This window comes from Callospermophilus lateralis, chromosome 4 (assembly GCF_048772815.1).
Source record: "Callospermophilus lateralis isolate mCalLat2 chromosome 4, mCalLat2.hap1, whole genome shotgun sequence".
Taxonomy (NCBI): domain Eukaryota; kingdom Metazoa; phylum Chordata; class Mammalia; order Rodentia; family Sciuridae; genus Callospermophilus; species Callospermophilus lateralis.
Genome location: NC_135308.1, coordinates 108,865,785 through 108,880,238, shown reverse-complemented (window position 1 = coordinate 108,880,238; position 14,454 = coordinate 108,865,785). Strand labels below are relative to the sequence as shown.

Sequence of the window (14,454 nt, the reverse complement as noted above, 5' to 3'; positions counted from 1 at the left end):
CTGTTAATATTGATCTCACCCTTAAAGATGAGGCACTGGAAACTTTCAGATACACTTCAAGTCTACAGAGTAAAAATCATATTACCTCAGATTTGAAAGGCCAAATGGGAAGACTCACAAAACAAAACAAAACAAAAACAAATAAACAAACAAAATACCATTAAAAAAAGGGAACTAAGTGCCCCAAATAAACCAAGATGCTCTAATCATAGACTCCATTAATAACATAGTAGAAGAAATGTTATTTTTCAATGTTCATAGTTAAACTGATCCATGACATAATGGACAATGTAAGGAGTAAAATCAGAGATAAGTTTCAGGAGGTGAAAGATCAGTTCAATGAACAGAAAGATTATAAAAAAAGAAATCAAGAAGAAATCCTTGAAATGAAGGAATCAATAAACCAAATTAAGGATTCAATAGAAAGTATCACCACTTGGAAGACAGAACCCCAGACAATGAAGAAAAAATAAACAGTCTTGAAAATAAAGTTGACTACACAGAGATGATGGCAAGAAATCATAAACAAAAATTCCAAGAATTATAGGATAGCATGAAAAGGTCAAATTTAATATTTATCAGGATAGAGGAATCTGTAGAGATACAAACAAAAGAATGCACAATATTTTTAATAAAATAATATCAGAAAATTTCCCAAACCTGAAAAATTACATGGAAAATCAAATAGAAGAGGCTTATAGAACCCAAATGTACAAAATTACAACAGACCCACACCAAAGCATAGTATAATGAGAATGAATAACATACAGAATAAGGATAGAGTTTTAAATGCTGCTAGATGGAACAACAGGTCACATTTAGAGGTAGACCAATCTGGATTGAGAAATCAGCCCAGAAGCTCAAGCTAGGAGATCTTGGAATAATATGTACCAAGCTCTGAAAGAAAATGGATGCCAGCCAAGAGCACTACACCCAGCAAAATTAAGCTTCACATTTGTAGATGAAATACAAAACTTCCATAATAAACAAAAGCTAAAAGAATTCACAACAATAAAGTCTGCACTACAAAGCATACACAATAAATTATTTCAGGAAGAAGAAACAATAAATAAAAATGATAAACAACAGTTGTAAAAACTATACTAAAAGAGTAGTCCATCAAGGGAAAAACTATTACAAATTAAAAACAAGAAATAAATCAAAAGACAGGGAAGAAAAAGTCACCTCCAATACTGAAATTGTATATAAACAGCCTAAACTCATCTATCAAAAGACTTGATTTGGCATATTTGATTAAAAAATAAGACTCAACAGTATGTTGCCTACAAGAAACTCACCTCATAGGCAAAGACATCCACAGACTGAAGGTAAAAATTGGAAAACAAACAAACAAATATATCATTCACATGAATCTCAAAAACAAGCAGCGTTTCTATTCCCATATAAGATGAAATGTACTTTAAGTTAAGTTAATCAGAAGAGACAAATAAGGTCATTTCATACCACTTAAGGGAATTATATGTCAACAAGACATAACAATTGTAAATATTTATACCCCAAACTGTGGAGCACCTATGTACAACAAACAAAGCCTTATTGATATCAAGGATCAAATAGATCACAGCACAATTATACTGGGTGACTATGTGCTTCTCTCAACACTGGCAGATCTTAAAACAAAACAAAACAAAACAACTAAGAAGCTATAGCTATAACACTAAAAAATACAATTTATAATTTAGACCTAATAGACACTATAGAATACTTCATCCATCAATGGTGCATACACTTTCTTCCCAGCAGTATGTGTATTATTTTCTAAAATAGACTATATGTTAAACCACAAAGTAACTCTTAACAAATACAGAAAAAAAAAATACAGATAATACCTTGTATTCTGTGAGATTAAATAGAATAAAATTTGAAGTCAATGATAAAATTAAAAATAGAAGCTACTGTAAAACATGGAGACTAAAAAATATGCTATTATAGATTTATAATGATAAATGCATAGCAGAAGAAGTCTGGAGGAAAATAAAAATACTTAGGTAAATAAGAATAGTGATACAACGTATCAAAATCTCTGGGACACTATGATGGTGGTTCTAAGAGGAAAGTTCATTTGTTGCATTGAGCTCATTCATTAAAAGAATTGAAAGACAATATATAAACAATCCAATATTACATCTCAAGGCACTAGAAAAAGAGAAATTTCACTAAAGTCAGTAGAAAACAGGAAATAATTAAAATCAGAGCCAGTATCAATATAATTTGAATAAAAAATTCAAAAATTCTATGAAACAAAATGTTGGCTCTTTGAAAGCATAAATAAAATTTATAAGCCCTTAGATAAGCTAAAAAATACAGGGAAAAACTCACTATTAAAATCAGTAATGAAAAAGAAAATATAACCACAGAAATTACTGAAATACAGAAGATACTCAGAAGAAATTTTGAAAATTTATACTCTAATAAATTAGAAAATCATGAAGACATTGATAAATTTCCAAAGACATATGACCTACCTAAATTGAACCAGGATGATGTAGAAAACTTTAAACATCAATTTTAGGCAATGAAATTGAAGACACCATCAAAAGTCCACCACCACCAACAAAAAAGCCTACAACCAGAATGGCATCTCAGGTGAGTTCTACAAGACCTTGAAAGAACTGAAACCAGCACTCCTCATAGTATTCCATGAAATAGAAAAAGAGGAAACCCTTTTAACTTCTTTCTATGAAGAGAGTATCACCCTAACACCCAAACCAAAAACACATCCAGGAAACAAAACTTCAGAACAATATACCTCCATGATGAACATAGATGCAAAAATTCTTAATAAAATACTAGCAAAACACATATAAAAACACATTAAAAAGATATTACACTATGATTAAGTGCGGTTCATCTGAGAAATGAAAGGTTATTTCAACATACAAAATTCAATGCAATTTTTCACCACATAAACAGACTTAAAGACAAGAATCATGTCATTATCTCAATAGATGCAGATAAAAAATTGACAAAATACAACATCCATTTATGTTTAAAACACTAGAAAGACTAGGGTAAAAAAATGTACCTCAACACATTAAGCTATGCACATCAAACTCAAAGCCTACATTATTCTAAAAAACAACAACAAGACAAACAAACAAACAAAACTGAATGCATTCCCTCTAAAAACTGCAAAAATACAGGGATGCCTTCTATCATCACTTGTATTCAAACATAGTCCTTGAAACTCTAGTCATAGCAATTAGGCAAATGAAAGAAATTATAGGGACACAAATAGGAAAAGATAAGCGTAAACTATCTCTAAAGCCAAACATTTCATCCTGCATTTAGAAAACCCTAAGAACTATACCAGAACTCATCTAGAATTCATAAATAAATTCACCAAACTAGAAAGACTCAAAATTAGCAACATAAATTAATTGCATTCCTATATTCCAATGATTAATCAGCTGAAAGAGAAATTGGGTAAACTATCTTATTCATCATAGTTACAAAAATAAAATAAAATATTTGGGATTCATCTAGCAAAAGAGGTGTAAGACCTCCACAATAAAAACTAAAAAATATTAAAAAATAAAATTGAAGAAGACCTTCAAAGATGGAAAGATCTTCCATATTTTTGGATAAGCAGAATTAATATTGGCAAAATGGCTATACTGGGTCAGGGTTGTGGCTCAGTTGTAGAGTGCTTGCTTAGCATGCATGAAACACTGAGTTCAATCCCCAGCACCACATACAAATAAACAAATAAAATAAAGGTATTGTGTCAAGAAATATATATTAAAAAATGGCCATGCTACCAAAAGTGCTATACAGATTCAATGCAATTCCCATTAAAATTCCAAAGATAATTTTAATGTAAATAGAAGAAGTAGTTACAAAATTTATTTGGAACAATTAGGGTCCCAGAATAGCCAAAGAAATCTTTAGTGTGAATAATGAAGCAGGAGGCATCACAATACCAGACCTTAAATTATACTACAGAGCTATTGTAACAAAATCAGCAAGGTATTGGCACCAAAATAGGTATGAAGACCAATGGAACTGAATAGATAACATAGAGACACACCCACATGAATACAATTATCTGATACTAGACAAAGTCAACATAAACATATATTGGAGAAAAGAGAGCCTGAACAACAAATGATGCTGTAGAAAACTGGAAATCCATATATAACAGAACAAAATTTCATCCCTGTCTCTCACCTTGAACAAAAATCAACTCTAAGTAAATTAAAGACCTAGGAATTAGACAAGAAACCCTGCACCTACTAGAAAAAAGTGCAGGCCCAACACTTAACAAGATGCCCAAAGTACAAGAAGTAAAATAAAATATAAACACATTGGATGGTTAAAAACTTCTTTAAAACAAAGGAAACAATCAAGAACATGAAGAGCCTACAGAATTAGAGAACATCTTAGAAACTTCATCTCAAAAAAGTTATTAATCTCCATGATATACAAAGAATTCAAAAAACTTAACACACATACACACAGAGAAATAATAATAATAACCCAATCAATAAATGGACAATGGGACAAAACAGACACTTCTCAAAAGAAGAAATATAAACAGTCACCAAATATATGAAAAAAAGGTAAACATCTCTAGCAATCAGAGAAATGTAAATTAAAACAGAAATCTCACCTCACTCCAGTCAGACTGACAATTATCAAGAGTATAAGTACCAATAAATGTTAGTGAGTATGTGAGGGAAAGAGTTCACTAAGACATTGTTAGTGGGTACTGACAATTTGTGCAACCATTCTGGAAATCAGTTTGGAGATTCCTCAGAAAGATAGAATGTGTATATAATTTGACCCATTAATATGACTCCTTGGTATGTATCCAAAGGAATTAAAAGCATACTACAGTGACATCACCACATCAATGTTAATAGAAATACAATTCACAATAGCTAAGCTATGGAACCAACCCTACACACCCATCAACAGATGAATGCATAAATAAAATGTGGCTTATATACACACTGGAATATTACTCACCCATAGGAATTATAAATGAAGAATGACTTTATGACATTGCCAGTAAATGGATGGATCTAGAGCCTATCATGCTAAGTGAAATAAGCCAAAGCCAAAAAACTAAAAGTCAATGTTTTCTCTGATAAGTGGAAGCTAACCCACAAAATAGGGGGAGAAGAAGATTGGAAATTCAGCAGATTAGATAAAAGGTAATGAAGGAAAGGGAGGGAAGAATAGGAAGGACAGTGGAATGAATCTGATATAACTTTCCTATGTACATATATAAATACATTGCAGTGAATCTCATCATCATGTAAATCACAAGACTGAGGTTCTAATTAGAATAAGATATATTGCATGTTTCTACACATGTGTCACAATAGATTCTATTGTCATGTATAAATAAAATCAGCAAATTAGGAAATAAAAAAAATTCAGATTTCATCTTACTCTATTTAGAATGGCAATCATCAAAAATACAAATAATAATAAATACTGGCAAGGATATAGGAAAAGGTACACTCATAAATTGTTGGTGGGAATGAAAATTTATACAACCACTGTGGAAAGTATTATGAATATTTCCAAAAAAAAAAAAAAAAACAAAACTAGGACCAGATTCCTATGACTCAGGTTTTCTACTCTTTGATAGTTTTCTGAAAAAATAAAAATTAGCATTACTCTAGTGATACAGGGACATCATTGTTTATAGCAACAGAATTCACAATAATGGAGTTAAGGAATCAACCCAGGAGCCTATCAACAGATGAACAGATTATGAAAATGTGGTATGTATATACAATAGGGTTGTACTTAGAAATAAAGAGAAATGAAATTGTGACATTTATGTAAATGGATGGAAATGAAGAACAACATTCTTACAGATATGGGCCAGACACAGAAAATCAAGGATCAAATGTTTTCTCTCAAATGTGGAAGTTAGAGCAACAGAAGGAAAAAGGTTGGTTCCATTAAAATAGGATGGACATCAGTGGAATAGAGGAAGAGGATTGAGGCCAGAGAATATAAATAGGAAAGAGGAGGAACTGAAGAATGAAACTTACCAAATTATGCTTTATACATATATGAACACACCACAGTGAATTTCACCTTTATGTATATCTATGAAGCACCAATGAAAATCATAAATTAATAGAGGACAAGTAAAGTAAAAAAGGGAACCAGGGAGGGGAGAGGAGAGAAAAAGAGGCAATAAACTGTACTGGAGACTAAACTGGAGCAAAATGTATTCATGCATGCATGATCAGGTTAGAATGAGCACCACTTTTATGTATAACCCTATGCTTAATAAAAATATTATTACTATAAAGAAGCTTGTCATGTTTCATTTTTCACTATTGCCATGTTCACAGCATCAGTTCCCAAGAGGTTTTTACCCTCTTAGTGATGCTCAGTGTCGGCTCCCTCTTGGGTCGGTTTGGAACATCTTCCCTAGCTTCCTGTTCAAAGTTAATTCTCAGAATTATTTTTTTTTCCAGGAGCTAATTAACATTTCTGGACCTAGGTCCCTGGACAATAATTTATCCCCCAATGTCTCTCCTGATTAAACTAGAAGAAATGTGCGCCACTGAAACTGGTATAAAGTTGCAATGAAGTTCATTACCAATCTTCAGACAAAATGGAGAAAATAAGACTTTAAAGAAGAGGGTGTGTCCCTGATCTTTGATGATTTTAAATATGCCAGCTTCTTAAGAAATTGTAAGAGGAGTTTTGATTTGAATCAATGGAGGAAGGGTAGTAATAAGCAATTGTTAAATGAAGGGACAGACAGAAATGCCTTCTTCTCAAAGCCTGCCTGAATACTTTGTGAGTAATCAGGGTATACATTAGGATTAAGAAAGAAAATATGTGATAATTTATTGGACCTTTTCATGCACATCTGACATCTCAGTTCTGACATTATGTAGCTTCAGAGATACAATCTCTTATCATCTTTTCTATGTCAAAAAGTGAGTATGTACAGAGGTCATCAATGTTACCCTTCCAATGTGGTGAATTATCAGATCTTTATCAATTTGAGTTTCTACTAATCTTTGGGGTATTTTTATTTAAAATCTTGTTTGAAAAATTTTTAATGATCAATTAAGCATGAAGTAAAAAAAAATTGGGGGCTGGTTTAAACAGAGGTATTTCCTCTAAACAAGTTTCAAGGGATATCTAAATATTCTCAATATTCTGCTCAATATTCCTCAGCTACTTTCCCCTTCCTATACTGCTTTTCCCTTTCTCAGCTTCACAGCAAATTGAAGTTGCAATGAAAAACCACTCTTTGACTGAATTCATCCTTCTTGGACTAACAGATATTCCAGAGCTTCAGATTATCATTTTCATATTTCTCCTCCTCACATACCTGTTCAGCATCATTGGGAATCTTACAATCATCATCCTCACCCTGCTGGACTCCCACCTCCAGACTCCCATGTATTTCTTCCTCCGGAATTTCTCCTTCCTAGAAATTTCCTTTACATCCACTTTCACTCCTAGGCTGCTATTCAGCATCTCAACTGGGATCAAGACTATCAGCTTTGCTGGATGCTTCACTCAATATTTCTTTGCTATTTTCTTTGGGGCCACTGAATTTTACCTTCTGACTGCCATGTCCTTTGACCGCTATGTGGCCATCTGCAAACCTCTGCATTATACCACCATTATGAACAGCAGGGTCTGCCTCCAGATGGTTCTCTGCTCTTGGCTTTGTGGCTTCCTGATCATCTTGTTCCCAATAATCCTGACCAGTCATCTGGATTTCTGTGGGTCCAATGTGCTAAATCATTATTACTGTGACTATGGACCCCTCATAGAAATCTCTTGCTCAGACACTAGTCTACTGGAACTATTCGACTTTATCTTAGCACTTCTGACACTGTTGGTCACACTGGTGCTGGTGATCCTCTCCTACACAAACATCATCAGGACCATTCTGAAGATCCCTTCTGCTCAGCAAAGGAAAAAGGCCTTTTCCACATGTTATTCTCACATGATTGTCATCTCCCTCTCTTATGGAAGCTGCATCTTCATGTACATAAAGCCTTCAGTGAAAGAAGGAGTTGCCTTCAATAAGGGAGTAGCTGTGCTCAATAACTCTGTTGCCCCTTTACTGAATCCATTCATTTACACTCTAAGGAATAAAAAGGTAAAACAAGCCTTCAAGGATATGACCAGAAAAATTGTGCATCTTCATTTATTTTAGTGGCCTCAAAACAAATGAAAATTGTTAAAGATGTTCCTGAAGGTGCTCTTCAGTTGTTAAAGTGATTTCTTAGATGAATTCAATGTAAGTACCTATTGAATTTTCAGATTAAATTTCCACCAAGAAATGGTTAATTAAAGAAGGTTAATTCAAATTTTTTAGGGGATAACTTTTAGATTTAAAAAAAGAGGAGAGTGTTTTTTAAACTACGCAAACACAGACAAAATGAACAAACAAACAAAAACCAAAAAAAAAAATCTGCTTGAAAACTTTTTTGCTTATCATAAATATTACAAGTTGAATGACCAACTCTCTATCCCCCAAGGAGCTCTAGGACTCATCACTAGTTATCAGAGTGTGGATACAGGTCATAGTGATAGAACACTTCTCTAGAATGTTCAGAAGTAAAAAAAATAGTAATTATTTTATTATTATCAAAAAGTTGTAAATGTACTGTGTTAAATATGACTGGCTGTTTCTCAGAAGAGATTGTTCATAATCTATGCCCCCAAATACTCTACAAAAACACTTTTTCTATGGTTTTAAACAGCTTTATTTATGAAGATACTCCTTTTATTTTATTTTACTTGTTTTTTAGGTGTACATGGACACAATACCTTTGTGTATGTATGTATGTATGTATGTATGTCATGCTGAAGATTGAACTCAGTGCCTCATATGTGTGAGGCAAGTGCTCTGCCACAGACCACAATCCCAGCCCATGAATCTACTCCTTTTGGTGACTCCAAAAACTGCCTCCCTGCCACCACTTACAGAAAGAATTTCTTATGGTACAGTGTTAGATGACATGAATATTTTTAAGGACATTTCTGGCTGTCTTATTTGGGTGCTGAAATTAGAATGAAGGGTGTTAAATGGAATCATCCTGTTTCGTTGAAAAGGAGACCCAGGCAAATAGAAATCACAGGGAATTTTGGCAATGATAAAAATCCACCAAGACAAGAGTGTAACAAGGCTGTGCCTGACATTTAGGGGACACATTTATAGATGATTCTGGGGCAGTTAGGGTTATTAATAAGGATGCTATGTCATGGTCTATTAACCCTCTCCACAGCTCCTGCTTGAAGTTCCCTTGGATACCCCTTTGACCTTGCCCATCATTGTGAGGATGGTAGACTCCTGGCTTCTCTGCTTAAGTGGAACCACCTGGCATCTGACATCCTCAAGAATATTAACAATCCCAACTCTATGGCTATTTATGTCCCCCATGACCATCTATTTCTCCCACCATCATATGTGGTGTATTAAAGCCACTATTAAACATTAGTGATGCTTGTTCCCCTCTCAGAATCCTAGTCCTCATGCCCTTGGAAAATGTGGGACCTCCTCTGGAATGAATCTTTGTAGGGCCTTATAAGATATTTCCACATCAGTGAGCATTGGACATTGCTTTTTCCAGGCTCTATGGGACACCTTAGCCATGAAATGAGATCCTTGGCTAGATGTTAAATCCCATGTCTTTAGAAAGTTTCCCATGTCCATAAATTTCAGCTCAACAAGTCTTACATGCCTGACCCCTAAGCAATATCTATATCTCTGACTCCACCCAGGACAATTGTCTGGTGATTACAACTATTTCAGTGTATAGATTTTGTTTTACCTCTTAAGTCACCATGTCTCCACATACATGATATGGGATTTAATGCATTAGCTTAGCACCTAGGAAAGGAGATGAGAACAGCTCCAGAGGGAAGTCTTTCATCTCTTGCATAGTGTAGACCCCTGAACCACCTGCTTACCACTTCTTATTAAGGAAGAATGAGCCACAGTTTTAATTCCAATTGTTCATAGGGTTAAAAATGTGAAAATACTCAGGCCTATATATTCAAACATCCTTTTTTTCATATTTCTAGTCATGTTTTCCCCATCAGGGTATTTAGCTTTATAAAACACCTGTGTTGTGAAAAATTCAGAGGTTTCTGGAACTCAATGACTAGAACAAGCAGATCAACATGCCACTCACATGTTTGTTCTTACACTACAGAAAATACATCCTCCTTTGAAAGCTACCATGCAGATCCCCTGGCTCTCACAATTAGCTACTAACTAGTTATTACAATCTTGTGATCCATCTTTAGGGCATCAATATAACTTACCTTTAACTATTCATTTACACATGATCTCCAACATAAAATAAAATACTGCATATCATAAAGAAGAAGAAGAAGAAGAAGAAGAAGAAGAAGAAGAAGAAGAAGAAGAAGAAGAAGAAGAAGGAGAAACTGTTTTGCTTTCTTATGCAAAACATAAAGCACTAAATATAACTATTCTCAGATATGACAGATACTCACATTATCAGACAGGAACTTGGAAATTATTGTGATGACCATGTTAAGGATTTAGTAAACAAGGGGGCAAATATGTCTGGACAATTTGGAAATTTTGTGGAAACACAAAGTATTTTTTAAGAATGTAATTGAATGCTAAAACTATAACACATAATAACAGAATTAAAGAATTTTTAATTAACCTACTGGACACAGATCAAGAAAGAATTAGTATTTAGTTAAGAGAAAATATCCAAATTAAGTCCAGAGATAATAAACTGAATTGGGGGACAGACTATTCCTGAATCATGGCACAATATCAAATACTATAAAATATGTTCATTATGTGTTCCAGAAGAAGAGAGCAAAAATGAGGGGAAAGAAATATTTGCAATGTTATAGTCACACAAACTTTTTTAGAAAAAGGAAAAAGAAGGCTTATTTCTTTGCTAGCAGAAAAACAACACAGAGGACTACTGTCCAAGTGGCTGTGATTCTGCCCATCAAGTTAAGCAGGAGATTTTAGCTTCTGAAGAGGTGGTTCAAAGGTTATATTCCACCTGTTCTCTGTTGTAATTCACTTGTTAATTTGGGAGAGAGTCATTTCTGAGAGGTTCTGCTGTCATCTCCAAAGAATTACTTCATTCCTGTGATGAGTATGTTCTCAAGGACAGATAACTCTGACTAGGATGGGGAAGAAAGATAATCCTGTTTCCCCTGAGATTAGAGAGGGGAATAGATTAGGAAGAAGCAGGGAGAGAGGAAGAGGGAAAAAAAAAACAAGTCCATTTGAAAAATAAGTTGCAGTGACATAACAGATCTTCCAAACAAAAATTAAACAAAGAAACAATAGAACTAAATAATACAATCAATAATTGAGACTTAAGGGAGATATGTAGAATATTTCATCCATCCATCCATGAGTGAATACACTTTTTTCTCCACAGCACATGGATACTTCTTTAAAATAGGTCATTTCTCACGTCAAAAAACAACTCAGAAAATACAAAAGAGTGAGAGAGAGAGAGAGAGAGGGATACTACCCTGAACTCTATCAGATCACAATAGAAAAAACTTAGAAGTCAATGATAAAATAAAAAATATAAGATACCCCAACACTTGGAGACTAAGCAATACATTATTGAATGACAAATAAATAACAGAAGAAATCAGGGATCAATAGAAAAAATACTTAAAACATATCAAAATCTCTGGGACTCCATGAAGGCAGTGCTGAGAGGAGAGTTCATGCAATGACTCATTCATTAAAAAAATGGAAAGTCAATGAATAAATGACCTAACATTACATCTCAAAGTCCTAGAAAAGGAACAACAAACCCACACCAAAAGCAGTAAAAGACAAGAAATAATTAAAATTAGGGCTAAAATCAATAAAATTGAAACAATTTAGGAAATTGACAAAACAAAAAGCTGGTTCTTTGAAAAAATAAAATTAACAAACCCTTAGCCACACTAATAAAAAATCAAATTACTAAATTCATGGTGAAAAAAATGATATCACAATGACACTACTGAAATATAGAAAGTAATTAGAAAGTGTTTTGAAATTTCTATTAAAAAATATAGAAAATCTTCGAAGCAAAAACAAAGGTCAGGCAGTTAGTGTAGGTAGATGAATCCAGTTGGGTAGGAAGATGGAAGATGAATAGGGTTGGGAAGGAGGACACTGCTTCAAAGGAGAATGAAATGTTAATACCTTCAGGACACTTCACATTCCCCTAACAGATATCCAAATAACACCTGCGCCCAGGAGACTGGCCCTCCCAGCAGAGAATTATTAATGAGTATTTCCTGGCTCACTCCCCCTGAATTGCCTCTTTCCTGCCTTTTTATCAAAGGTGGGATAAAAGTCAGAGACATGAGAAGTGAAAAACATGGAAATTATAAGAAGGACATGATTCACCCCCTCACATGGACCTCGGCTTTGTTCTCTCTTCTCTGCTGAGAAGACTGTGTTACTATTTTTTAAATCAAACTTGTTGCTTCCATATTTCCCTGTTGTTCAATGTTCACATCTGGGGAGCAGAACTCATTATCACCAGTTACTGGCTGTAATATCTTGATGACATCAACAAATTTCTAGAGACATACTACTTAACAAAGCTGAATCAGGAAGACCTACACAATTTAAACAGATCAATTTCAAGCAAGGAAATGTCAGTTTGATGGAGGTGACTTAGGAACAAAGCACCAGGCAGCCCACCATGCGCAAAAGAAATATCGATCAGGCACCTACAGGACCCTGTCTGTCAATCAGCAGGGTCTCCTGGTCAAACCTGGATCTCAGCCATTTCCCCTAGTAACTCCATTGGGACATGAAACTCTAAAAATCCCTTTTCCTGTCCCAAGCTGTTCTCTTCCTGCTACAAGCCCCATAAAATTCCAGTCCGGTGGAGCTCCCACACAGTTTCTCCTCAGACCCTCTTCCTATCCACTCTGTTGGTCTGATAGAGTTCTGCCAGGGAGTGGAGTCTCAATAAAGCCTCATCAGCAGCCTTTTTAAATCTGCCTCCTTTTGGTTGCCACCCTTGCCTTACCTTATAGGAAATAGGAGACAGCATCAAAATTCTACCAAGAAAGAAAAGCCTAGGACCAGACATATTTTCAGCCAAGTTCTAGAAGACCTTCAAAGAAGAATTAATACCAATACTCCTTAACTTATTCCATGAAATAGAAAAGGAGAGAATACTTCCAAACCTATTCTTTCTTTTAAATTTTTATTTATTTATTTATTTTAGTTGTGGTTGGACACAAAAACTTTGTTTTATTTATTTATTTTTATATGGTGCTGAGGATTGAACCCAGCCCCTTGAACGTGCTAGGTGAGCACTCTATTGGTGAGTCTTAACCCAAGCCCCCCCCCCAATCTATTCTATGAGGTTAGTATCACCCTGATACCAAAACTAGACAAAGACACATTAAGGAAGAAAACTTCAGACCAATACCCATGATGAACATAGATGCAAAATTCTCAATAAAAATCTGGCAAATCTCATACAAAAATATATTAAATATAGTTCACCATGATCAAGTGGGGTTCATTCTAGGGATACAAGGTTGGTTCAACATATGAAAATCAATAAACACTATTAATCACATCAATAGACTAAAAGTTAAGAATCATATGATTACATCAATAGATGAAGAGAAAACATTTGACAAAATACAAAACATTTTTTATTTTCAAACACTAAAAAAAACTAGGGATAGTAGAAATATACCTCAACATTGTAAAGCTATCTATGCAAAACCCAAGGCCAACATCATTCTAAATAAAGAGAAACTGGAAGCATTCCCTCTAAAAATTAGAATAAGACAGGGATCCCCTCTTATACCATTCTATTCAACAGAGTTCTTGAAACTCTAGCTACAGAAATTAGACAGATGAAAGATATTAAATGGATATGAATAGGAAAATAAGAACTCAATGCTGCTGGTGTTGTAGCACAGTGGTGAAGCACTTGCTTCACAAATGTGAGGCACTGGGTTTGATTCTAGCACCACATACAATGAAATAAAGGCATTGAGTACATACACAAATACACACACACACACACACACACACACACACACACATATATATATATATATATATATATATATATATATATATACATATATGTATATATTTAAAGAACTCAAACCATCACTATTTGCCAAAGACATGATTCTATACTACAGGGTGCAAAAATTCCACCAGAGAACTTCTATAATTAATAAATGAATTCAGCAAAATAGCAGTATATAAAATCAATACCCATAAATCAAATGCATTTCTATACATCAGTGATGAATCCTCTGAAAAAGAGGTGAAAGACCTCTACAGTGAAAACTATAGAACACTAAAGAAATAAATTTAAGAAGAACTTAAAAGATGGAATGGTCTCCCATATTATTGGATAGGGAGAATTAACATTGTCAAAATGTTATACTACCAAAAACATTATACAGATTTAATGCAAT

At 34.1% G+C, this 14,454-nt stretch overlaps 1 protein-coding gene across 1 annotated transcript; it reads left to right on the top strand.

The window, feature by feature from the left end:
• The first annotated feature begins 7,246 nt into the window (after positions 1 to 7,246).
• Positions 7,247 to 8,182, top strand: LOC143398485 (olfactory receptor 6C4-like). Its single transcript, XM_076855391.1, has one exon. It carries the CDS (start codon positions 7,247 to 7,249, stop codon positions 8,180 to 8,182), a length of 936 nt encoding a protein of 311 aa, XP_076711506.1.
• The last annotated feature ends 6,272 nt before the right edge of the window (positions 8,183 to 14,454 follow it).

Coding starts and splice junctions, on each gene's coding strand:
- LOC143398485 (XM_076855391.1), top strand. CDS start 7,247: ATGAAAAACCACTCTTTGACTGAATTCATCCTTCTTGGACTAACAGAT.